This window comes from Corvus moneduloides, chromosome 2 (assembly GCF_009650955.1).
Source record: "Corvus moneduloides isolate bCorMon1 chromosome 2, bCorMon1.pri, whole genome shotgun sequence".
In the NCBI taxonomy this organism is placed as follows: Eukaryota; Metazoa; Chordata; class Aves; order Passeriformes; family Corvidae; genus Corvus; species Corvus moneduloides.
Window position 1 is genome coordinate 72286791 of NC_045477.1, and position 27703 is coordinate 72314493.

Here is a 27703-nt window from a genome sequence, read left to right on the forward strand (position 1 = left end):
AAATCCTCTACCTTCTGTGTGGCAGTCTGGATTTGTGGTGCGCTGCCTTCTCGATGCCAATAAACTTTAATAAAACGATTATTTAATACTGCTTCTGTACTTGATATAGCTTTCTTTGCTTCCTCATGTGTGGCAAACTGAATAAGGGCACCTTCTGGATCACCTTGATATGCAACCTAAGATTTAAAACGGAAGAACAAAACTTACCACACAGAGGATTCTCATTTGTGTCTAGATGATCATTAAATAATTAGTTCTAGGCTTAGAAGCTTACCATTTACACCCGATATGTGTCATTAGATAAATACTTCCCATTCTTGAGTCCATTTAAAAGGCCTGGTGTCAAAAGCAACCTTGACTTTATGCTAATAAACCTTAAGAATAGTTAAAAAACCTCAAACAAACAAAGTAAAGCAAAACCCCCAGTCAACCAGTATTTCTGTCTGCAAATATAAGTAGTTGTTTGAAGGACAAAAGGAAACATCAACAATGTAAAGAAAATTACTACAAAAAATGCATGGGTCAGATAGTAAATGTCCCTATTTAATATCAGAGCTAGACAGCAAAGTTCATTTTGATTTTCCTCCTTTGAGCATTAATATATTATTTTAGCTTCAAAAGCCAAGATTATACTCTTTCCAAGAAGAGCATAGTTTGCAATCTCCATATGCTTATCTATGTGTCTCTCTATACACATCCGTATTTTACTTGCCTTAATGAGTAATACTGCCTGCTAATACACCCATATTCTTAGGTAAATTACAGAAAGGCTGAAAAAATATTTAATAGCAATCAAGAGAGATTTAAAATCCCTCCAGTGTTCAGACAGGCACAGAAGATTTATTCCGTACGGTATCAGTACGCACAAAAACATTGTTACACCTCTTCATTCCAGCCCTCAGTGCAAACAAGAAAGGGTTTAGATAAATGCAAGGTAGCATCTGAAACTTTTTGATGATGAAGCACGGTGAAAGGTCACACTGAGTAGCTTAGAGACTGGGTATGAAATACTGACATTACACGTGCAGCCTGCAATATGTAACATCAGCCTAAGTCAGGCCCTAGTTCTTTCATCACTTTCCTCTCTCTTTAATTGTGTATTGTGCAACTCCAATAAACCACAAAATAATTTTAACAAACAAACTATCACTACTGTGGGACTAGAAGGCAATTATATCACAGGGACTGCTTTCTGGATGAGAAATACAGGTATTCTGTATTTACAATTTATCTCTGAAAACACAGAGGGTTTATGATCACAGATCCAAACTGGGGAAAACGGCTGAGAAAAACCCATGTGCAATCAATTTTCAATGTTTTAAACAATGTATCTTAAAAGTCTTACCTCTGAGGAACACATTTTTTCAAAATCTAAAAAATGACTAGAACATTTCATTTCTGCTTCTTCAATGGCAATGTAATTAAAAACAATGAGATCTTGTTTAATAAACAAGTTAGGAAAATAATGAAGAGTTTCAGGGAACCAGGAAAAAACCAACTGGCATTCTGCTGCTGGCAACTACCACTGTCTTTACACCAAAGCACACTGGTTTCTCTTTGTCGACTCTCACCTGCAAGTTGACTAAGTTTCCAAACTTACTGAAGTGCTCATTAAGTTTGCTGATATTGTTAAGTTCTGGGGGAACTTTTCGCAATTCAAGTTTTGTATTTTCATTTCCAAACTGCACCTTCTTCTGGAAACCTGGACTATTCGTTCTGTTAAAATTTTGCCTGCAACAAATAAAAATCAAGCCAGAAATCCATAGCAAACCAGCAAACACAATGTTAAACTCTATATGCTAACACAGAAGCCTGTGTGTATGAGACACAAAGATCTACAGACTTAAAAAATAATGCAATTTTAGAAAAGTGAAGGAGAGTACAGGACATACACCCATACACCTGCCGTCTTCCCCACTAATACTCTCAGCATACCCCAGCACATAAATCTGTGAGATAATTCACACTTATTTTCTCATGTCAGTAACTCCTGACTTCCATATTGCTTCTCTCCAAAAACTATTTCTTAGCTATTGCACGAAATTTTCCCACTACTGATTCAAATTACTATTACTTCAGGGCTCTCCTGCAATCTCTTAAAATCTCTTCTAACCTTGCACACTCTGTTTTTTTCTCAGCAACATACCTGGCAACTCAAATCAAAACAGCAATGATAAAATTCACATTTCACAACTAAAATCTGTTATTTCTAACAACTATCATCCTGCAGCTCCCCTGTTTCTTAGATTGTGCCAACTTTCAAGGAATAGATCTTAGTAGCATCCAAAACAACTTCATTCATCTGTATACTGCCTCTGATAGAAGACAGTCAAATACAGATCACACTAGAGCGTGATTTATTTTAGTACCACCAGTGTACTCACAGTTTAACCTTCTTGTAATGCATAGAGATACACATATGTTTCAGATTACAGTAAAGCGGTTCACGAAATGCCAGCTATTAAGCCAACACTGTGTTAACGGTCACTCACTTGTCAAACCAAGTCTTCTTTGTAGGAACTCCACCATCCCCTGCACCAATTGTTCTTTTCCTGGATTCAGCATCTACCACTATTCTCATACTACTTTTATTAGGAGGTTTTTCTGTAAATAGATGAGAAGATTTTACTTTTTTTAGAATTTATTTTCTGTGTATTTGATTGTAAAAAAGTATTCTGCTCACACTGAATTTGCACTGAAAAGCACAATTGTTTATTTTGAAATTACTGTGATTCTTGTTCTGACTGAATCAAACCTTGGTCACAGACTTCTCTTCTTAACTATCAACAGATGCTGTGACAGATCAAAATATCTAACAGCACTCATTTTGACACTGTAACATCATACATACAGAAAACAAAAGAGGTGTGACAGAAGGCATCTGCCTCAAGATGACTGCACTCTGAGTCACAATGATTCACAATGTCCCATGCAATATTCTGAAGCTCACACCACTCCAGCTAACACCTCCATTCTACTATTAGATGGCACACACAAAAATGGTCATGATAGGAAATGCACAAGTACTCCAGGGCACTAACACCTAGGAGCAAGATTTATGGATGGAGTGGGAAAGGAGTCACTTTTGCTGAAGAACAGGAATCACACTGGGGGACTCCTCACTGAAAATACACCAACAGAAACATAGTAAGATTAAATAGAAATACATACAAATGCAAATAAAAACCACATTAAAAATGGTTTTATCCCTCTTCCATTCTCATTTTGTGTGCTGCTGCTTCTTCTCAGGGCCACAGGAACTGCGAGGTTAAGATTACTCATGCATAAAACTTCTACCAGATAAAAATTACTCTCTCTTCTCTGCAGCAAAAATCATCCTAAGATTCTACTACAGAAACATTAACATTTTTCTATACAAAAGACATACAAAGTGACCAGTTACTACAGCTAAGCGAAAACTGTGCAATACTCTAGCAAGAGATTTCATTTTACCTGTAAAAATGCACACTGTAAAAAAGCAATTATAGACATAGTTCCCTATTCAATTAAACATCTCTTAATTCCAGAAGGTTTTAAAAAATGTGATGTTTTCCAGTATTACATTCTCCGAAAAGTTCCTCAATCTGAATTAATATAAGAAAATCAGCTAAACTAAGTACAGCTTTGAGAGCGTACCTCTGGGTGGTAGATCCATATCACCTGATGTGAGTCCTATCAAATTTGGTCTTTGGGCATGTACTCTATGTCTATACATAGGTCTTGAAGTATTTGTTATACTTGGAGCTTCTGGATTATAGCCATCTGTGTCATACGTTTCTGGTAACAAAGAAATTGTCTAATTAAAATAAATTGCAGTTAAAACCCCTAAGGTTTCAAATATAGTATTTAATTACAAGATAGAGTTACAATAAAAGAGTTGTATAACCACTATCATAAAAAACTGTCGTGCCAAGTTTTCTGCTTAAACACAATGAAAACATTACACTCCAGTCAAAATTCACACTTTATATGCAAATTTTACTTCCATCTTGAACTAAGTCTGAAAAGAAGAATGTTAATTTACTGTCACAGTCTATACGATACAAACTTATTCTCCCAAACTATGACATTATAAACTCTATAAAGTACAGTATAATATGAATCAATGTTATTCTATTTAGCAAACCTTGTGGGCAAAGCCTCAGTACTACACCTGCTGTGAAAAGAGAGGGTGGAGCAGGAGGCGGCTGGTGATGAATACCCGTGGTAACAACAGTAGGAACTGAGCTGGTTGCAGAGTTTGGGGGGGCATCCATGCCAGCAGGCTGTAATGGTGGAAGGGGAGGGGGTGGTCCTGTCAAAAACAAAGGAAAACACCACATTCATTTATTATCCACTACACTTTCATTACACTCTACTCATAAGGAAACTGATCTGAAATGCTTTTAAGGCGATTTAAGAATAAAAGGAGCTGAGATGGCACATCTACAAGACTTGATGCTGTACCATAAATTCACATGAAACCACCCCCAACAGCAAATGACTCAGAACTTGGATTAGAGAGAAAAGCATTTAAATCATTTAACATTTCTCCAAACGCCTTATTTTTACAAGCAAAATTTAATTGCTAGCCCAGTATTCATCTTGACCAATAAAAGCATTTTAAAGCACGATAAAAACTCATCAAATAAACAAATTCTATTTTTAATATAAAAAAACTATTTTTTAATATAACAAAAATATTCTATGATGACAATAACTAACGTGACTGAAATTATTTTTCCAAACACCCAAGAAGAAACCTTCAACACTAATAGAACTCTTCTTAAAATTGAGGGATTTTTTTGTTTGGATGGTTTGACTTTTTTTACAACAGGTAATGTGACACTTCCAAAGCTAAGCAGTCAAGCCCTATCTTCAGTTTAATCATTGACAAGAGCAGGAAAGTGTTATAAAGTGATCTGAACTCGTCAAGCAGATCTGAAAATAGCATGTAAGGTAGAACTGACCAACCCAGAGAAAGTTACATTCTATCTTGACTGAAATAAAAACATTCATTCATGTCTTTCTTAAATATACTATCAACAGAAAACTAAAACAGTTTAAGAAACTTCTGAGCAATATCAAATATCAATTACTCCTGAATAAGTTTACCAAGTGGGACACCTAAGTTAATAAAAAAAAGAGAGAAAGGAATAGTCACATAAAACTAAGAAAACAGCTCTTAAACCACACAAGGCAAGTGAGCACTAAACTTTAGTTACTTTATAAATGACAGCCAGGCACATAATCTCCATGTAATTTTTAGTGCTTCAGATGAAGTACTTTCCAGTGAAACAGTAAACAGAGTGGACAATTTTACTTAAGTTACTTTACAAGTTTAGTTTTAAAATTAATCCCAAATTGTATTTTCAGGTATAAATTTGATGTTATCATTAATTATCTTTACTCTATTAATACAAATGAAACAGTAAGTATCTGTTGTTTCCAGGATTTTCCCTTCTTCTCTAACAGCAGTCAATTTTGGACAACTTCTCCTGTAATACTCAAGGAATTGAATTTTGCCATGTCATGCTTATGCTTAAATACAATAAAAATATCATTCTATATTAAAGGGTCACATTTAGTGTGCAAAATTTTACAACAACCAAGCCTGCAACAATTATCATCAAAAAGAGTAATTCTGAGGTAAGCTATGCCATAGTAGAGCATAGTTCAACTTTCTAAAATACAGCTGGGATTCTTCAGCTTTTTCAAAACAGCTTTTTGCACTGCCTACAACTCAAGTAAGATCCAGGCTTTTCTGTCAAAAAATGGGGTTTAATCTTTTTAAATTACCTGTTACAGGTGGAAGGCTAGGTGGTAAGGGGCCTGGTGGTGGTACTGGAGGTCTAAGGTTAACAGGAGGAGGACTCAAAATTGGTGGAGGGGGAGGAAGTCCAGGAGGAGGTGGTCCTTCGACAACAGGGGGTTGTGCTGGGAAAGGCAGAATGCCAGGAAGATTCACATCTTCTACCACTACTGGATCGCTTCCATGATCAAAAGGGCACATGTCTCCTCTCATACAGAAACCCTTCTCTGAAACATCAAAAAGAACTGATGTTAGTATTCAACAGCTGTAGCTTGATTCAGGGTAGATATGAGACAGTCAATATGTAATGCGGCAGTTTGTAAAATAAGAGCTTCACATACCAGCAGAAGCTTAGATTAGAAAATGAAATTGACCATTTAACTTTATTCTTAACAGTCAGCACACAGGGACTTTGCAGAAACCTGCTAACACAAAAGCGTTCAATTCTTCTTGAAGAACTAATTCTGCACTGAATTATAACGAATGGTGAAAGCAAAGAATAAAACCTAGATGTCATCACATTAACATTGTTTCTAAGCAAGAAGTGCAGACACTAGGATTGAGAAAGCCCTACTAAAAGTTAGAAGTTAATATTATGAAATTCCAACATGAGAAAATTGACTCATTTTTTCCTCTTTTCCAATTATTTCAGGAACCATTATAAGCTTTTGCCATAGTTTAATGTGATTACATAAAAAATTGCTATTTACATATAACATATGCATTTGTAAATATTAATTATATATAAATAAAAATTAATATATGTTTACTTCTTTTCTTTTACACACAAGTCAAACATAGGAGCGGGTCAGAGAAGGGTCACAAAAATCATTAGAAGCCTGAAGCACCTCTCTTATGAGGAAGGGCTGAGAGAGCTGGGGCTGTTCAGACTGGAGAAAAGAATGCTCAGAGCACTGAGTTTAAGTACTCACTGCAGCCTTTAAGTACTTCAAACATTTTGGTAGGACCTGAAGTGGTGAGAAAGGGGTAATAGTTTTAAACTAAAGGACAGCAGAATCAAAGCAGATATAAGAAAAATAAATTATTATAATGAGGGTGGTGAAAGAGTGAAGAGGTTGCCCAGGAAAGTGGTGGATGCCTCACCCTGGAAACACTCAAGGTTATGCTGGACTGGGCTCTGAGCAACCAGGTTTTGTTGAAGATGCTCACTGCAGGGTTGCTAGACTGGATAACCTTTACAGGGCCCTTCTAGCCCAAACTGTTCTATGATTACCTGTTTAGCAACAGCACCCACAGAAACAAACACCAAAATACCAGTCAATGCAACACAGGGAAAAGGCTGAAACACCTGGTAAAAAGAGGAAGAAAGAGGAGTGCCCACTTCCTCAAAACATGATGCGGAGAAGAGGTATGTATTACCTCATGTTCAGGAAGAATTAATAGAACACATTAAATTGAAATACTAAAGAAAACCAGAAGTTCAGCAGAGGGCAAAGTTGAAAATGTGAAAGTGCAGATGGGAAGAGCAGTGTGATGGAACCATGTAGTCACTGATGAGAGAAAACTTCAAAACAAAATGACACATTCACAACTGCACTTCCTTCACAGCATTGCTGTGATGTACACTGGCAAAACTATTCCTCGTTTGAAGGAACTCTGCCAACACTTGAAAGCTCAGTCTCCCCTTTTCTTACTTAAAAAAAAAATTCTAATCAGAGTTCTGAATGTAAATGGCCTAGAATGTAAACTCCTCATTGTGGTAAACAACAATAACAACAACAAAATCCCTCAGAAGCAACTTTAGGGGGAGATTTCAACTCTTCTGAGCTCACAGGTTGACAGGCTGATTTTAGTTAAGACACTGCCAGCTGCAGCAGCCTCTTGTGTGAATTTTGGCACAAGACATTTAAAATGAAAGCTTAAGACAGAGATAAGCAAAAAACCTAGCCAGTTTTAAGAAACATCTACATGGAAAGAAATAATGGTCTAACATGAGGCTGGAAAGTTTCAGCTCTAGACCTTTCAAGTTAAAAATTGTCTCTTAGATAGGATGGAATGAAACAGGATGAGATCAGTAAGGAGCTAACCACTGTCAAAACCATCAAATACAGTATTTGGTTGGAACATAAGAAAACCTGGCTAAAACTGGATTTTTTTTGTAACTTTTTAGTATACTATTTTTCATTTATAGAAAGAAAGTTCTAGCAAGCAAAATAAATATACAAACACTAAAAGAGCATGCTGTCTAAAGTCAGTAAGAAGTGGCACAAAATTTGCATTCAAGAATTGTGCAATACAAAAACCTCACTCTATTAAAGATCAGAAAAAGAAAGGTGAATTACCTCAGTCTTTTCAGAAAGGGAGCAATCATAGGTGCAGGAAGCAATTAAAAATCCATGGACTTACCATCATAATCTCTACAGCGTTTCTTTGGCAGCGGAGGTCTTCCATAGGAGTTGTGGTCCAGCTGCTCTTCATGGAACTCCGACCAACTTTCAGTAGTGTTATTTCCATGATGAGCAGGAGCAATAACAGTAATAGTACTGCTCAGTGTAGGGACAGGGTAGTGGCCAGATGAAATATTTGTCACAGAAGAAACTGGAGTATAATTGTTCTCTAATGGGTCTGTTCTATCCATGTCATATTTTGGCTTTCCCAAATCCCTTTCTGTAACAAAAAGTAAAAATAAAAATTATATTGGGTAATTCCACATCCACCTTTTCACCAGAAGCAGCCACTACTCTATAAGTATCTTTATTTTACATCAACTCAATACACACACATGATAATTGAAATGTTTTACAGGTTGCCCAAAGTGCCTGTGGAGTCTCCACCCTTGGAGTTATTTATAATGCAGCTGGTCCTAAGCAACCTGCTCCAGTTTATTTGCTTTGATAAAGCGTGTTGGACTACACCACCTTCAGAGGTCTCCCATAACCTCAGCTATTCCATGATTCTACATTCCAAAGGTTTAATCAGAAAAATAATAATCTGTGAAGTACATAGTCAGACTCTGGGGTATTTTAATAACAGCTATATCCACAGTAGAGCAGAGATCCTATTTAACTTCAGGCAGAGTACATCTTCTTTAGTGATGGACATATTCTAAGAATTTCAGATGGAAAGTTTTCAATAAAGGGAAGCAATGGCAAGAAATCAGTAACCATCACTTGAAAATACTACAAAAGTTAGAAATCTTTAATGTTTCAAGACAATGTTATTGTTGTATCTTCATTTTTTGATCTTCATTTTACATGTATTTATTGCATGAAAAGCTTTGCCGTAATAGGTGAAATAATAGTACTTGACAGGTGTGGAACACTCCCAGGTAGATACAGCAAGTAAAATGACCTTTTATTCTGAATACATACTAACTATTCTCTTCATTTTCTAATATTACCACCAAATAAATAGTAAATATCCCAATTAAAACAGAAGAGTTACGTCATGACATAAGTTAACAGACTTAAATAACTCCACATTGAAGGAACATTATGAAATATCTCAAAGATGGCTCATCAGTGTGGGTAAAACAGGCATTTCTTCATGTTCTAAGAAAAAGAAACAAAGCTTTCACAACAAAATATTGTCCATAAGGTACTGTCATTTCAGTTTATGTAAATAATCCTTAAATCAAGACTTAATCATGTTGTAATCTTTTAGTTAAACTGCTGCATGTTATTTAATTTGCTTGTTAGTAAGTTGTTTGGAAAATATCTGCTCTCATATTTTCAGAAATCTGTATTCCTACTCTGAAGTCTGGGTTACCAAGGCCTGTCTTACAGAAAGAAAAGTAATACACAGGACAGTTCTACCAGACTGTTTTTACCCCTACATTGTCTAATACAGGACAAAGATATAAAACTACTCTCACTGCTCTTTTCCAACTTACTATTAAAAACTATTGAGGGAAAAAGCATTATTTTCAGCTGAAAAAGCAACTCCCTTTTTAAAGAAGTGTAATTCTACGAAGTACTGTACTGAAGCCTGAAGTCCTACAGATATGTACACAAATGCAAATACTTACTGTAGTGATTTCAGCCCTTCACCTATGACACTAAGGAGGGGACAAGACCAAAAGAACTGAGCTGTAGTGTTCTGCTTGACAAGTCATTTGCTGCCAAACAGACAATTTCTGCCAATTCCACCTCTGCAAACGAGCATTAATTTCTGTATCTCCCTAAACCAGATTCCGAGTTTCCTAAAACTTAATGAAATGGAAATAACTTGGATTTTTCTGCCTCTCTTGCAACAATGCTTAAAAAGTGGCCAGCACAGTCACCTTAAAAAAAAGGTATTAAAGAAGAACAGAGGGAAAGAGAGGAAAACAAGAGAACACAATCACAGGAGCCTAATTTCCACAAAAAACAAAGCTAAATTTGAATAAGGGACAAGAACAATAGAGGAAGTTCTAGTACATTTTGAACATAGTTTATAAGTGTAGTTTCTAAATTTTGTAGAAAACATTCACCGTATTTTAGAGACCAACTGTTGGTACCTCTGCTTCGTGTTCTGCTCCGGCTTCTGCTTCGGTCTCGATCACGGTCCCGCAACCTCTCTTTGCTCCAACTCCTACTTCGACTTCTGCTGTAGCTCCGACTCCTCCCCCTTCGTCTGTTGTATCGATCCCTATAGGAATCTCTTCTGGGAGGATTTCGGTCATAGTCCCTCTTCCGAGAACGTTCATCTTTTTTCCTGTCATCACGGCTTCTAAAAATGAAATATTAGAGGTTAATTACAAGAATTACGAAGCCATAATTTGAAATCTTAACTACCTCAAAACTTTAAGAAATGTCAATGGAAAACTAGAGAAAAGCTACAAATTGTATCTAATTTATGGCTACTCCTTTCTTCTCAGAAGGATTTTAAAATAAGTTCTGCTGATTCATTTTATTTTTACCATACCTAAGATTTTAAAACATACATAAAATTCTGTTTCTGCCCAATATTGCATGTTTCCCAAGTTGGAAACACAGAGAGTTATTGAAGGGAAGGCTTCTAAATCAAAATTCAAACTCAGTATTGAGACGAGTAAGTACTGCAATATAAACCACAAATCTAACATCAAAATTACTCATAAAATTTAAAGGGTGATAGAAGTGCACAACTTGAAAGACAGGTTACAGTGACATTACACACTCGCCATTTACCTACATCTGCATAAAAGCCATAGAAGTCTTCTTTTTAGGCTTATTGGATGACAACACAGAAACAAAATATTTATTATAGTAACACCACAAAAATCCAAATCCGTCTGATTACTGATATAATAAAAGGAGTTAAGCAAAATTTTTTACCTGGTGTCTCTGTAGCGAGAACTTGATTGAGGAGGGCTGTGATTTAATCTTCTAGAGAACTTTTTCTCTCGCTCTTCCTCTTTAACTATCTGAATTCAAAGCATAGATATTAGATCAAAACATGGGCACACTATAATGCAGGCTTCTGCACTACCAAATAAAACCAAAAACTCTGAACACTGAGAAGCAGTAACACATTTTAGTCTCTAATGTAATTAGAGAACCTTCTGTATTAATTTCTATTTCTAGGAACATTCAAAGCACTGTTTGAGAGAAAATAAAACTATCAATCTTTATCGTGTCGCACTGAAAATACAGCTGCTTTTACTGCAGGTAGACAAAAAACCACTTTAAGGTTTTGGGAAGATTTAAGAAGGCATATTCAACGACCAACAGCAAAGTCTTTTCTTCATCAGCAGGTTATCTGGTTCAGTTCACACTTAAAACACTTCCATGCAGGCAAACCTAGGCTGCTACTGAAAAGCACAAACTCACTCTTCTGGCCCAATGCACAAGATAAACACTTGTGACAAAAGGATGTTATCTGGATCAAGCAGCTGAAGGAATGAGAATTGCCATTTAGAATGGCAGCCTGGATTTATGGCGAATTAAAAGTTCAGCACAACTACAACAGCAATCTTGACCAGAGAACTAATGTAGATTATACTGCAGCTCCTACACTACTCAATAACTTCATTTACCTTTGCCTCATCAAAACTACTTTGGTTTACCTTTGAAGAACCCACATGTGTTAGAAAAACCATGCAGCAGTGCTCAACATGCTAAGCACAAATCTTCTGACTTATTTTAACGCTTTCATGTAATTACTAATAATATTATTAATAAACAGAAATTATTATTGACTTGAACTAGAATAAATTATTAGTAACTTTTACTAATAAACAAATAAGCACTATGAAGTTAAACACATAAGCAAATTACATGAATGAGGAAAAATATGTACATTTAAATTAAAATCAGTGCCCACCTCTTCTTTTTTTGTCTCTTTTTCTTGATGCTGAAAAAATTCTACTTTCAGGCTTCCTGATGATGGCTGTTCTGGTGGAGGTAGGTAGCTTTTTGTATTCACAGCATCAAACAGTTTTTCCACAAATATCTGAGTTTCTAAAAGTAAAGAGTGTACAAATATCCATTATCCAAAACCACGGTTAACATTTGCTTTAAAAATAAATAAATAAACCCAAAAACCCCAGACAATCAACTAAAACCAGCATTCAACAAAAGGTTAAAAACAAAAAAGACTATTTTCTTTAAATACTGTGTTGCTAATTTTAGATTTAAAAGGACATTTACAGAGTCAAAAAACATGTCAATAATGAACAATGTTTCACGAAAGTTTTCAATTCTTGAATTATTTAATGTCTCTTATAAAACATCTGGAAGAGTATTTCTGGCATATATATACAGAGCTTCAGTACTTGCCCATGGAAGTTGTGGATGCCCCAACCCTGGAAGCATTCAAGACCAGGTCAGACAAGGCCCTGAGAAACCTGGTCTAGCAGGATGTGTCCCTGTCTACAACAGGGGGCTGGAATTAGAGGATCTTTACAGTCCCTTTCAACCCAAACCATTCTATAATTCTGTGCTTCTATAAGTACTAACAAAACATATACCTAATGTTACCTATGCTATGCTAACCTATACACCTGGGCTTTTAAAAATTACTTTATGAAACCTGAATTACATTCTACAAAGTAACAAAGCTAATAAAGAGATCAATGCCCGATTCTATGGTAAATGATTGCTTAAATAAAGTGAAAAAGACAGAATTTTCACTCAATCTTAATTGTTATGACAAAGCCCATACCTTTCTGAAGAAATACATCCAGCTGATCAACACACAATGCCTTCAGCTCCTTTTCACTTTTATCCTTCTTTACCAAAGCCAGAACATATTTAGCTAGGGCAGATGGATCTGCATCACATCTGCAAACAGATTAGTTAGGGGAAAAAAAGCAATTTAATTATGGAAATTAATGTCCGAAACTGGCATGACCAATACATATATAGAGCAAAACCATTTCCTACCACAGCAATTGAAAAATACTCAGGTGTATTTTTCAAAACAGAGTCCAGATACATAATATTTCTAAGCATCACTTTCCTTTTCAAGAGAACAATTGCCTAGAATATTTCCTAACAACACTGCACAGAAAACATCAGAACAAACTAGAACAAACTATTTAGTAAGAAACAGATTCAACTGCCTAACACTATTAAAAACAAAGACAACAAATACTTCCCTAATTCCCCAAAGATGGAATCAATAATTCCGAATGTAACACTGAGTAACTGTTAACTGGGAAAAGTCAGTCTATCCAATTACAAATTAATACAGTGATACAGTAGAAGTGATCTGCGCTACAAAAAAAAAAAAAAATTCAGACTCTCGAGTATCCACTTAAATACACTTTTGAACATTCTTACTACTACTTACAGATGACCACCATAAAAACTGAAACTGATTTTTTCAGTTTCAAACTTGGTTTCAAAAGCCTAAATTCAAATATTTGTAACAGATACCCCCATAAGGAGTACACTGAAAATGGAGGGAAATTTAGGGGATCATTATCCATTTGACATCTGAATTCCACCTACGATTAAGTACAGAGCACCTCAATGCAGAAGCTGATGGTCTTACGCACATCAACAAAGAACTTAGGATAAAGAAAGCCATGTATTCACATTCAGCAGAACATTATTTAATATAACTGTCATACTTTTTTTACAATGTTTCACCAATAGGGATCTACAATGAACTTTGTGGCGGTGTTGTAAAACCTGCCAAATCAAGTGAGACTTCTGCAGAAAACCATTCATGTTTCAAAAACAGTAACTAATGACATGGTGAGACACTGGTCTTAAACAATTTAATCTCGTTATTTAGCATATACCAAAGGAAGACTTCAGGCCTCACAAAATAAGGCAGGATTTAATGGATGCACACCAGTCTTATGATACAAACAGCTTATCTGGGTGGTAATTAAAGTTTGTACTAATGTTTTAAAGAGCTACAAGAAAAAAAAATTGCATTGATACATCCTAACTGTACATATTTTCTAAAAAAAATAACCAATAAGAAAAATTAATCTGTGGTCAGGGAGTTGCACTGAATGTGAACATTACACAAATACTGCTCTACCATAGAGCTCCAACAGTCATAACAAAGGAATAAAACAGAAGCTCCAAATCCCTTCCATAGTGAGTAAGATACAAATGCTGAAGCTTAATTATTAATCTAAATGCTGATCATTGAAATGACATTACTTTGGACACTAGGCAAAAGAAACCAAATCCCTAAATGCACATATCACACCACCTAATTCCTCTCACCAGAGAAACTTATCTCCTGCACAGCAAGCAACATCCCCCATGCAAACATATCCACTAAGCAAAGGAAGCCGATCTGTCAGCATCACTTATGGATAGCCTGGGCCCAGCACACAGGGCTCTGAAGTTAAAGGTCAGAGCTTCAAACGTAACCCAGCATCCTCTAGAAAGCAGGCAATAGTAGAATTTCATGCTGAAAAAGCAACTTGGGCTGCTATTGGACGCACCACAGTATTCCATGTTAGTCTGCATTATTTATAGATATAGGAAATGGGAGTTCAGAATCAGTCTACATTCCAAAAGAACCCACACACGCTAAATGAACAAAATGAAAATATATACTGTGAATCAAAAACCAGACTGCACACTGACGGAAAATTCTTCAGGAATTTTTCACATCTAGTTTGCCACATTCAGCTCTAACAACTCTTTACCCAGACGAAAATACTGCCCAAGCACCAAGTCAGTCATCTTGGAAGCAGGCACACAACCTCCTACAGTGAGAGCCGTAGGACTCTTTAATGAGTCTCTTTAACGCTGCAAACACCTGAGCCCATCAGCCAAGCAGATTATCTAGAAGTCCAGTGTTGAACAGGTATTCATCATAGGCTGCAATGAGGGTGCTCTCTCAGCCTTCAGCAGACCCTAAGACCAGCATTTCATATCCTCTCAATCCTTGAATTTGCAAAATTACTAACTTTTTTTACTGCTTCTACATGCAACTTCAATGGCACTTCAAATTTTCAATACTTTCCCAGTTTCAAGCTGACTCATAACTTGGAAAATTAATGTGCTGTTTTCATCATAACAGGTGGAGAGCAGACAATTTTCACATTATTATCCTCAGTTTTTCTTTTTAAATTTGAATTTCCACAAACTTGGTTCTCATTTGATAATATGAACAGTCACCTGTCATTGTTCAAAATCTGCTACAACTTACTTAAATGACACGTGCACTCAAAATTTAGTGAGGGGGCAAAAAAATAAAGAAAAAGGGGGGAAAAAACCCCAAGTCAGTCTGGAAGGTAAAAGCCTACTGCTCTTAGCTACTACAATGTATTTTAATTCTCCAGCTCCTACAGTATTGACTATACAACCTCATATTCAATTTAAACCAATTCCTCTTTCATGAGCAGGATAAAAATGAGAAAATCTTCTCTGGAAAGACACCTAGACTGTAACAAAATAAACAAACCATTAACTAACCCCCAAAAAACAAACCAAAAAAACCCCACAAAACCGCAAAAAAACAACAAACAAAACCTCAAAACCCAAACAAACAAAAGCTGTTAAAAAATAATGAACAGTTAATGCTTTCATCCTCCCTACCATGATGACTTCGGAAATCTTAGCAATCCTGTCCACCCCAGGACTTGAACTCATTCACCCACCTCCAAGATATGCTTGTAAAAATATTCTCAGTGAAAATGTACTTTTAATTTGCAAAACACAGGATCACTTTCTGCTGTGCACTCGTGCACACGTTTCAGCATTAACACCCTGTACGGCCACATATGAACAATGCAAAACAATTGTACTGCATTCTACAATTATTATTATTCAGTGTGTACAGAAGAATTTCTAAACCAGTAAGAATTTACATGCTTTCAATTTTGGCTACTTAACAAATACTATTTTTTAAAAAATAGTAACAGACAAATTATTTCAAATTGACACTAATTAAGTAATAATGAATACAATGAGTTTTGTGGTAGAGTGAGATGAAGATGTGTTTGTAAATCAACATTATGATTTTATGTGCTTTCATTTTTTAAAATTAAACTAACTGCAAATGATCTTTACACAGAGACTGACGTCCTTTTTTAAGTACTGACTTGAAACAGAAGTCTCTTCTATAGCTGTTCTTCAGAGCTTGAAAAAACCCACAAACAATTAATCTGTTTTCTCCACACTACTGTGAAGACTGTTTCTGTAGACAGTATCTTAAATAGATCTAACAAGTTAATAATCTGATCTTTTATTGCTTTTTAAACTCTTATAAAATGCCTTTTTTTAAGATGATGCTAAAATTAAATTGCTAGCAACCTCAAGAGGTGGAAGAGAAGACCAACTGGTCTCATAAGTAAAAAAGAAACTTAAAGTTTACAGAACTGTGAATAAAGGAGGTCTGCCTGATTCTTTATAGCTATCAAGAGCTCTAGACATGATCTTTAATCATTTTGTTTGGGGAGAGCTGCTTTTTTACAAAGCAATTCCTTTCCACTTTTTCACCCAAACTTAATTCTGAAATGTTCTGTAAATTCTCAATCCACTGGTTTAGTCAAAATCCGCTGGTTTGGATTATGGGGCCTCGAGTTCTTCTGATAAACAAGATCTTACATTCTCTAGTTTAACAGTATTTCCTTACAGAATAGCAGCCTTTGTGTGTGAATGATACGCAATATGCTTGCTCTTTGTTGTGCACACATGGATTTTTCACCCATTTTGAGCTAGCTTTATTTTAGCTATAGAATTTTTATTAGAATATTTTTAGCTTTTTCTAAACCTCTTTGTCTTGCATTTTATGCTCTTATAATCGACTTTGTTCTGTTAACAAATAACGTGAGAATAAAGAAAACAGGAAAGGTATTGATGGCAGCAAATATACTGTGTAGCACAAGGATTTATCACACAATATATGTATCATGCTATGTTCTTGCAAATTGAAATAGTGAAAGATCCTTAACTGACAACTCAGAAAAATGAGAATACCACCAACATATTTCAAGTACTCTAAGTTCCACTAAAAATAATCAGTAAATTCACATGTTGATTCTACTGCTCTCTGAATGATATACATTTTCAGTTATTAATACAGGTTTGAATCCTTAGCTGAACTTGAACATGGTGTGGTACATCAGTCCTCACCATAAACACAATCTGCGCATTAGAAGTGTGACAGAACTTTATACATAACTTCATTCTTATGATAGAGTCTGGCTACTTGAAAAATGGTCACATCCACCAAAACACGTAGAAAAACATTTCTCAACTCTGATTCCCGTATCTCCATCCCCTCAACGTTCCGTAGGCAAGTGCTGCAAGCACTAATATGCATCTGTAATCACAAATTTCTCCTCCTGTTTTTGCAATTGTTTTTCTTTAACAAACAAACTCCAGCTGGCACAAGTAATCTGAATTCATTTCCACTGCAGCAAGTACATCCCACTGTGTGCTGCAATTAAACACCATAGCATGTTTTCTTACACCCAATTTCTGAATATATATCATTGTTACTAACAATGTTAAATGTTTTTACCTCTAGTAATACTCTTCTGCAGTCTGTACTCTCCAAGTCAGAAAATACACAGTGCCTACTTCTCCCTATTAAACAAGGGAGATGGCTCATGCAATCCTGCTTTAATAACACTATTGAATATACAGGCACAGACAGAAGAATTCTCTTCCTAGATCTCTGCATGTTCTTCAGAGAATTATATGTATACCTCCAACTGCTATGCAACAGATAAAAGCTTCAAAAAGGAAAGTAATTCCCAAGCAAATATTTTGCTCAATCACAGAAGGAACGGTTCAACAAAGCTCCCAGGAAAGTTCAAAACCCCGTGTTTCTGACCTCACCTGGTTTTGAGTCATTATTTGAAACTACTATTTCAAGTAAAGATAAACCAGAAAAGCTGAAGCTGTCAGAGTAAAATTGAGCCTTAATTTTTTTGTTGTACATATTATTTGAAAAAAGAAAAGTAATTTGACTGACTCACCCCTCTGTACAGTCTTTTCTTCTTATTTCAATACTTTGCAATTCATTAAACTTTTAACCTATCCGTTTCCAATACTCAGATTTTTTTTTAAATATAAAATACGTTCTGAGAACCCCCTTTGACTTTTTTAATTACCATGCATCTATATACATTAGCCTAACTGAGAAATGGAGTTCCTGGGGAATAGATATTAAAGGTGTTTGCAAAATCACATTATTGGTGTAGCTGTATGTACAAGAGCCCATATTAACAGAGCTTATACTGTACGCACACACTAATTTTTAAGATGGTAAAGAAACTACACAAGGGGTTTCTTTCTTCAGTTTTAAAATTAATGTACAAACCAAAAAGATGCTGCAAATCCTGCAACTAGTTCCTTCATAAATTTAAACTACCGCAACACAGTGAAACCTCAAAAGCATTTCTGTAGTCCTCCAGGCAACGAATGGTGCTGCTGTGAAGGAAATAACATGTAGGTGCACGCTATTTGTTGTGCTCTGATCCTGAGCGTTAACAACCTAAATTTCAGAGTCTAGTTTTGTTGCCTGCAGACTGATTGCTAAAAAACTGCTCAGTTCTTGACATTAACCAAGGTGGACATGGCTGCGTTTGAAGGCTGAGAGAAATGCTTTGTACTTGCAGGGCTGAGTGGGTGCAGAAAGATGTACACTGCATACTGGGCAGTGCAGGCAGCCTAATTCAGGCAGTTGTACCACTCTGTTGTTACTAAGAAAAAAGAAATTCTATAAAAAGCTACACTGTTCAGTAAGTAAAATAAATTACAAACTCATTCAGCAAGACCCAACTCTTAAGACACTATCGTGGCTGAGAAGGACCACTCTTACGATACTCACTCTCATTAACTCTCTAACAGTACTTAACGCAATAGAAACACATTGAGGAATTCAGCAGCCTCCAAAGCTGCTAATCAAGCTAATGATGCCATTAAATCAGTTCTAAATTATTATGATACCCAGATCTGACATGTTCATACAGCTGCAACCAGTAATTGGCAGCCTAGAATGCCACCCCTAGATTCAAGACAGCTCTCATGAGGCAGAACAGCTGTCAGCTTGCTGGCTCTCCAACACCCATTCACTACAGAAAGCAAAACTCATCAGAGTGTCTCTATGACTTCCAATGCAGTCAAAGGAGTTTCACTTCACTGCTGATGTTCACGGTAAGAACAAAAAAGGTTTCCTGTAACAGGAGTATTTTTATTTTCTGCTCTGAACTATACCCAATAATACCAATATTTTAATACTAACATAATATTTTTACACAGAAGCGTAGCAGTATCAGCACTCTAAGCTAGGAAGCTTGATTTCTCAAATACAGTAGCTCTCAGTCAGGTGAACAGACTATCAAGTTTCATAATAGATGTAGAAAAATAACTAGTGTTAAAGGTGACATACCAGTGATGTGTATTGGTGCTTTAGTTATTTAGGTTACAAATAACTTCATGCAAAGTGTTAACAAAGTAATGAAATGTAGAGAAACATTTATTGCTTCTGAACTTCTTAGGAAGTTTCACAGAAAATGGGAGAAATTTCATGGTGGGCCAATAAGTGTTATTGGTAGGATAGTGTGCCAAATGTATGTGGAAAGGAATGACAAGGTTTTTCATTTTAACTTATTTCTATGCTTTCAATGTCCTAGCTTACTAGCATATTCCTTACACCACTTTTTTAAAAGTTAAACCTTTTTTATTCACTACCTTTTGTCAGTAACATGTGAAGCCAAAAAATAAGGGTTAAAAAGCTTGACAAACAAAGAGTAGTGAAGGCATAACTGAACACAATAGGACACAGATAATTTGCCATAAAATATTCCAATCATAAATATATTCAAAATATACTTTAAACAATTTTCATTTTATTTCATCTGATGTAAGTCGTTACACCACCATGTTCACTTACAGAAATCACCAATGCAAAATACCTTTCCATTTCAATGAGGTATGCCTAAATATGGCATAAATGTTGTAGGCATTTCACCTTTTTTTCAAGTTTGATTTAGTACAGGAAGAAACCTTCACAAAAACATAAATACAGTGAACTGTAAAAAAATTAGATATGGGAGCCTTAATCAAACAGAAAGTAAAATTCAGTGGGCCACAGAAATATCTTAATTTAATTTATTTTACACAAAGTAATTAAAACCAAGGAAACTTTCCACTGTAGAGAATTAGGGCAAGGGGGAGAACATTACAATGTCTTAAAAGCGAAATTGTGAGTGTAGCATTAGTACAAAAAGCTAGTTTTTTCACAAGCAGAGATTAAAACAAATTCAAGAAAAAAAATTAAAGAAATCCCTACTTGGAACTTTGCCAAGCCAGATCCTGATATTCCAGCAAGGACTATATACACCGTTTATATAGTATCTGGAATGGACTTGCAGAAAAGAAACCCATCACGATTGACAGGCTCAGTGAATGCCTTGTTAGTATAGAAATCAGAAGTCACAGGCATACAGTTATATTCCAAGTTTAACATTATTTTCCAACACTTGACAGAAACCATGCCACAGACATGAAAGTGGGTAACACTAGAAACTTAGCTCATTGCTGTCTGCAAGCAAAGAGGATGACTAGTAACAAATGCCTTCTTTACAGAGCTGACTGGAGTTGAACATACAAGATAATTCTAGTCAAACACAGTAGCCACAGCACAAAAAGCCTCTTGCCACTTTATTTACACTGGTACTACATTTACATGGCTGTATCTGCAATGATTCCATGTGTATATTTAGCAATTCTCTGTACACCAAACAAAGCTGCACAAAGAGTTATTTCCAAAACCACAAAAGCAGCCTCTTCTTGAAGAGCTGTAGAAAGCTCCTAGAGACCTATCGCCCCTCAAACGGAGCTGGACTGTGCAAATGCTCCAGCATGGCAGCATTTGCAGTTTCCGCCTCACTGCAACAAGACAAAACTCAGATAAGGCCTTTTTGTATGGAGGATCACCAAGGCTTTGCCAAAGGCATTAGAGTAGTCCAAAACAAACAAACCCAACAACCTACCACTAACAAAAAATTCCAAATCTTAAATCCTCCACCATCCCTCTCCTTCAAACATTCCTGTCTATGAACAGTGCTTCCCAGAGACTCCACGTGAAAGCAATCCAACAACTGAATCATGTCCAGTCCATACAATTATGTAACACACTTGTTTCATTATACTAAGAAGTTAGCGTTTTAGAGCAGTTTAAAGATAAAATGACACAATTTTTGTGGCTACTGCTATATTTTAATTCTGAAACATTATGTTTCAGAAGGACATGCATTATGGCCTTTGGAGTAACTTACACATCCTGATTAAAAAACGCTATCTGCTTGGAAAGGGCAACTTAGAAGGTGCAGCATGTTCTAACTCTGCTAACTCTACACTCAGCTCGAGGTAACTAGCACATTAATATAGATCTATACGTGTTTGTATAAAATTTATTTGCGTTTCTTCTTAAATGCACTTCTCCCCTTAAAACCACCAAGAAACCACCTCCGTAACAACCTAATACAGTGGTGTCTTTCTTAGTGTAGTTAGGAGGTTAAGCTACATATCTTGCAGCTAAAGGTTTCTGAGAGAGCCACTAGACAAAAACACTTGGCACTTTTGTTTCATTAACGGGAAAAGACAAGTCAAAAATCATTTCTGGGCTATGGCAACACCTCCAGAGGATCAGCACTTAGAACCTCGCTGTACTAGTACTGCAACAGTTACTTCTTTAGAAGTAGCTGCACATTGAAATTTTCATACAGCCAGAAGCTATGGCTGTAGTCACACATTTCAGATAGCTGACACCAAAAGCACCTCCAAGAGTATTTGACTGCTAAGAAAAGACAATACATCTCCACCAATTTCAGTATCTATTCAACAATGCAGAAAACTGAATGACAGTCCTTCCTGGTTTGTTTCCTCCCAAAGCTAAAAATTCAGAGAAGTCAACATCCTTCAGACCAGCAACTCCCTAGCTCTCCATAGTTTTCCAGATCGACAACTACATTTGATCTGCTCACATACCACATTTAACCTAATAGATACATGCTGGTCCTCTTAGTGAAAAAAAGCAGAAAATTGCACTCATCACGAAAGCTGAAAATCTCAATTTCACCCTTTAACTGCTGACTATTGCTAGGAGATCTCATGGTTTAATATTCAAACAAAGGAACATGGACCAACTTGAGTCTGTTCCAAACCTCTTAACCAGCACACTCTAAAATACTAACATCGAACTGCTGATTTCCATCAACAAAATATTCATACAAGAAAGTATCCAGAAACTAACAGTGAGCATTATGCAGCCAAGGACTAGGAAAGTCTACTACCCCAAAACAAAACAAGGTACATTATTTGAATATTGCATTATATTGACTCAAGAGAAAAAGTAATTCACCTTCCCCAAACCACAGCTTTACAAGACGATGATCTTTTTTCCCCCCCAAAATAAAATCTTAAACGTCAAACCTTTTACAACAAAGACACTCAGTGTAATTTGCTGCAGGCCTAATTGAAAGTCCACTAAAAGTAAATTCATGGTTCATCTACTTCAGTGTGGTGTGGATCAGACCCCATGGAATAAAGCAGCACCACTACCTTCCCCCCCACTCCCTAAAAAAAAAAAAAAAGCCCCAAACAAACAAAAGAATAACCCAAGTGAAGCTCTCCTTAAAATGTTCCAGCATATTATACCTTTTCCAAGTTATTTCAACATAAGCCCTACAAACTGTATCCGTACACACATATACTTAACTAATGGCTATGGAAGCCATAAAGCAAACTCTGCCCTCCCCGCCCCCATCTGAACTCGTCAAGAGTAAAACCTACAGTGGGCAAACACCTCAGGGCAAAAGTTAACACCAGACTGAATTCAGAAGTTCTAGTTCATTTGATTCAAATCAAACTCCAGCAATTTAATTCAGACATGTTAAAAAGTGGCTCAGAATGACAAGAAAAGTGTATCCTTTGATCTACAGACACCACACTTCCAGAAGATAAACCTTTAAAACTAAGTTCACACCTCAGTTCCACTAAAATACTATTCAGAGAAGCAAGATATATTTGCAGAAGAGCCTCACTTACTCACACGAATGTTATGCTTAGAGGCCACGCAGGTATTCACAAACAGGTAAATTATTCTCTGGGGCTCCTACTCCCAAGTCCTCTACTGATGCAATTTTTATTTGGGGGGAAGGAAAACCAGAGTGTGTCACATATCCAAAATAACCAAGAATGATGTGCGACGAGTCTGTAGGAAATGCTACTGGGAAGATCCCAGGATCCCGCAAGACGTCCCAGTGGCACCTGAGCTCTCTCGGAGAAGGTCCCAGAACAGGGCAGCGGGCCGTGCTCATTACCGTAGCCTCTCCGGGGCTGAGCGCGGGGCATAGCAAGCTGCACACGCACACACAGCGTCTCCCGCTCTCCCTGGGCTACAAAGGGAACAGGAACGCGGTCGCTAGGGGGGGGAAGCTGCATCCTCCGGAGGGAGATGGTCCTACCTCCCGGCCGAGGAAGGCGACGGGAGAGCGGGAGAGCAACGCAACCCCTCACACAAGGCGGCCGGACAAGAAGAGCACTGAGAGAGCATCTCCCGGGATGCCCTCCCGGGACTCTCCGGCACCACGTTTCCCGCCCCTGCGGACCCCCATCTTCTGCAGGGGAAGGTTTATTTCGAGGGGGCGAGAGGGCAAGGAACGGTCGCGGTTACTCACATGGGCTCCAAGGTTTTGCTGAGCCAGGATTTCAGCGCCTCGAAGTTTTCTATGATCATTTTAACCACCATCCAGAGCGGCCCGGGCCCCCCGCCTCCCCGCCAGCAGCAACACCAGCAGCCCCGGCGGCGGGTCCGCGCCGCCCCGCCGGCCGGCAACCCGGCTCCCGCCGCGCCTCCCCGCACCCTCCGCCGCCTCCCGGTTCAGCAGAAGCCGCCTGGCAGGGGCCGGAGGCCCAGCGACACGGAGGGGGCGGAACCAGTCGAGCAGCGGCTGCTTCCCGCGGGCCCCGCTCTCGCCGCTCCTCTGCCAGGGAGCGGGTCCCGGGCGCTGCGCGGGTCCCCCCCGCCGGAGGGCGGCGCGGCCGAGTGTGGCGGCGGCGCGGCCGAGTGTGGCGGCGGCGCGGTCCGGGACGGGCGGCCCCCCCGCCGCCCTGAGCCGCAGCGCCCGACGGAGCGAGCGCCCGAGCGAGCGGGTAAGATGGCGGCGCCCCGCTGTCGCGAGAGCCGGGAGTCTCGCGAGGCCGGGCGGCGCGGGGGCTGCCGGGAGGCGGGGCCGAGCGGGGAGGGCGCTGTGCGGGGGTGAGGCGGGTTCGAGGGGCGGCCTCGGTGTCTTTCAGCGGTCACCCGTTTCCTGATGCCGTGGCTGGACCGAACATGGCTCTAGTGGCAAAAGAAATGCCATTTTGTATTCCCGACTGGTGTTTGAAATGCGCATGTACTTGTTTTGTTTCCTGGAAACGCTGTTAGCCTTACCTAATATGATCGCAGAATCACAGAATGGGTGAGGTTGGTAGGGACCACAGTGGGTCAGCTGGCCCAACCTCCCTGCTCGAGCAGGGTCATCCTAGAGCACAGTGAACAGGGCTGCTTCCAGATCATTCTTGAATAACTCCATTGAGGGACACAACCTCTGTGGACAATCTCTTCTTGTGCACAGTCATCTGCACAATCAAGAAGTTTTTCCTTGGATTCAGGTGAAACTTCCCGTGCATCAGTGTCTGCCCATTGCCTCTTGCCCTATTGCTCCTCACCACCGAGAACAGCCTGGCTCCATCCTCTTGGCACTCTCTCTTCAGATACTTACAGACACTGATGGGACCCCCTCTCAGTTGTCTCTTTTTGAGGCTGAACAAGCCATAGCATCTGCTGGACCTGCTCCAGGAGCTCCATGTCTCTTGTACTGAGGAGCACAGAACACACATTTCAGATGTGGCCTCACCAGGGCTGCGTAGAGGTGCAGGATCACCTCCCACTATCTAATGGCAATGTTTTTCCTGATGCATCCCGGGATACCACTGGCCTTCTTGGCCACCAGGGCACACTGCTGCTCATGCACAGCTTGTTGTCCATCTGGACCCCCAGGTCTTCCTCAGCAGAGCTGCTTTCTAGCAGGTCACCCTCAATCTGTACTGGTGCTCGGGATTATTCCTTGTAATAAGCCCTCAGCTGGACAGAGTTGCTGCCCATCTCCACCCTCCCACCAGTGGAGAGCAGCCCCCAGTCTCGCAGCCAGTCGGGAGCTGCAATAAGGAACCGCACCCTGGACAAGAAGGAGGGGAAGCACAGCCAATACTCTCTCGGCTCCCCATGTGCAAACTCCCAGAAATGTTTGCCACTGATAGGAAAAGGAAAAACATCCCTTTTTTTTTTTTTTACTTTTTAATTTTTTTTTTTTTTAAGAAAAGCTGGGACCAAAAAAAATGTTTTTTTAAAACATGAGAGTTGGCCGCAAAGTTCCGTATCTTCCTGACGCGGGGGATCCCAGCTCCTCAGGGCGCACCTGGTGGGGGAGCCCAGCCCACGCCGCTGCTCGGACATCCCCACGGGCTGCGGCAGTGGGAACACATGGAACAGCTCCCTGCACAGCTGTGCCCACCAGTGTGGTGCCTTCCCATGGAGAGTTATGTATGTGCTGCTTTCACTGGTGCCCGAGTGCTGAAAGAAAATGTCCCGGCTCAATGTCCCTCAGTCAGATTGATCTGGGCTTTCGAAAGATCTGCATCGCACCTGAGCTCCTGAGTCAGGCATTGTGCACAGGCAGTGCACAAAGGCAAGTGTTTCAAGGAAATCATTCACTCTGCCTTTCTCGGGATGACTCCTGAACTGCCTGCCTGGTGTTCACAGAGGGAGAGGAACTTCAAGTGACTGTCACTAAGACAGCTAAATGAGAGCTGGAAGAGGCTAAGGCTGCCTGCACACAATTATTTATGGCTTGATTATCATCCTTGAAAGCTTGTTGAAGACTGAAGAGTGTAGCAAGCCAACTAAATAAACTGCCAGTTTAGTAGGTACTTTGGTGAGGACTTCCCAATTACAAGATATACTTTGGTTTTCCTGCACAGTGGAGAATGAACAGCACATCCAGTCAGTAGACAGAAATTCACCAGAGCCTGAAATTTTCTGGAAACTGTTCTGTTAACATGTAAAAAGTCCTCGACTCACAGTCACCAACTTGTAAGTTAAACTCCTCGTGAACATGTAGAAAAGGTCACTAAGCTTGGGATTGTGATGGGTCTCTGAAGGGACAGGCGCACAGAGATTAGGCATTGTGATAAGAATCTTAATTTTATTTTGGATCTGTCCCTTAATTCTTTGCAAAAGTCAGTGTCTAATGGAAATAATTCAGACAAGCACTGCATCAGTCCACTCTCATCTTTGCAAGTACCTTTGATCCTTGGATATACAACAGCCAGCAAAAAAACACAGCCTCTAAGGCTTCCCCACATAAATGTATGGATATAATCACAGTAACAACTTTTCTGTGTTTGATATTTCATTTTCTAAACTGCTTTTTCAACCATTTGGAAGCACAATGCTCTAACTAAATGAAATTAGTGATCACAAAAAGGTTTTCACAAATACACTTTATGCACTGGATAAGACTTGCCTGCATGTGGTAGTTTTTGAACATTTCTGTGTTTACAGAAATGTGCTGTTATCACACTTCTGTGGCTATATTCATTGTAACTGTAAATAAATAAATAAATAAATAAATGCTGGCTTTCCCAGTTCTAGAGTTTGCAGACTTGAAATATTAAAAGCCTTATAAATATTTACATCCCACGTCTTCAGAAGTGACTGCACTGTTTTGTAGCATTTTTGGGCAATGTTCATTTCATTTCACAGCTGGAATTAGAGGAGTACAAAATAAAACTATTTATTAGGTCTGAGGCAATAATTTCCTCTGAAAAATAAAGTGTCTTCTATATATAAGGTGGTTTCTACTTAAGATACAGTATCTTTAGGTTGTTAGTAGCAGTTTTTAAAACACATAAAAAAGGAATAGTTTTTACTTAACTCAAACTTCATTCACATGTGAAATCAGTACTTTAACTGAAAAAAAAATTGTAACGATCATGTTTCATTTAATGCAACACAATGGAGAATCTGTACAAAGGGTCAAAGTAATAATTAACTTCTACAATGTCATAAAACAAGTAAGTTTTTATTTCTCCTGTAGCTGTTCAATGTAAAATTCACATACAGTCCAAAGGAAAAAAACAGACCCTAAATTTCATCCCTACCTGTACAAAAAAGCCCTGAAGAAGATAACAAGGAAAAATGAATCTTTGAAAAGGTTGGAAAGCAATAAAAGAACACGCTGAACAGCTGTCATTAGGTTTCAACAATTTAACACTTTCATTTAAAAAATCAGTTACAGCTGATATGTGATAGTGACAATCTGTATCATGTATACGACCTATGAGTATCAAACATTCAATAGGAACTAAGTAACTACGTCATAATTTCAAAACTATGAAAAATGACATATATATTCTGTGGATTAATATAAATGTTGCATTTTAACATCAATAAACTCAAAATATAAATAAGCTGTTATGCAAATAAAGTAATACAAATCTAATGCTTTTA

General features: G+C 38.2%; 1 protein-coding gene across 5 annotated transcripts in view; it reads right to left on the bottom strand.

Annotated features, from left to right (window-relative positions):
• RBM26 (RNA binding motif protein 26) overlaps window positions 1–24215 on the bottom strand; it is a 52410-nt gene extending 28195 nt beyond the window's left edge. Inside the window, exons 1-12 of one of the 5 annotated variants that reach the window (XM_032100012.1) lie at window positions 23829–24215; window positions 12878–12996; window positions 12038–12174; window positions 11050–11138; window positions 10224–10462; window positions 8159–8419; window positions 5779–6018; window positions 4154–4294; window positions 3637–3777; window positions 2493–2604; window positions 1572–1731; window positions 12–176 (exon numbers count right to left, since the gene is read on the bottom strand). In XM_032100012.1, the coding sequence (XP_031955903.1) occupies window positions 12–176; window positions 1572–1731; window positions 2493–2604; window positions 3637–3777; window positions 4154–4294; window positions 5779–6018; window positions 8159–8419; window positions 10224–10462; window positions 11050–11138; window positions 12038–12174; window positions 12878–12996; window positions 23829–23899 (1875 nt within the window). In that variant the 5' untranslated portion in view covers window positions 23900–24215. Of the gene's footprint in view, window positions 1–11; window positions 177–1571; window positions 1732–2492; window positions 2605–3636; window positions 3778–4126; window positions 4295–5778; window positions 6019–8158; window positions 8420–10223; window positions 10463–11049; window positions 11139–12037; window positions 12175–12877; window positions 12997–23828 lie in introns of all 5 variants that reach the window. The other 4 variants (XM_032100010.1, XM_032100014.1, XM_032100013.1 and 1 more) reach the window with 4 other exon arrangements.
• Between the last annotated feature and the right edge of the window lie 3488 nt (window positions 24216–27703).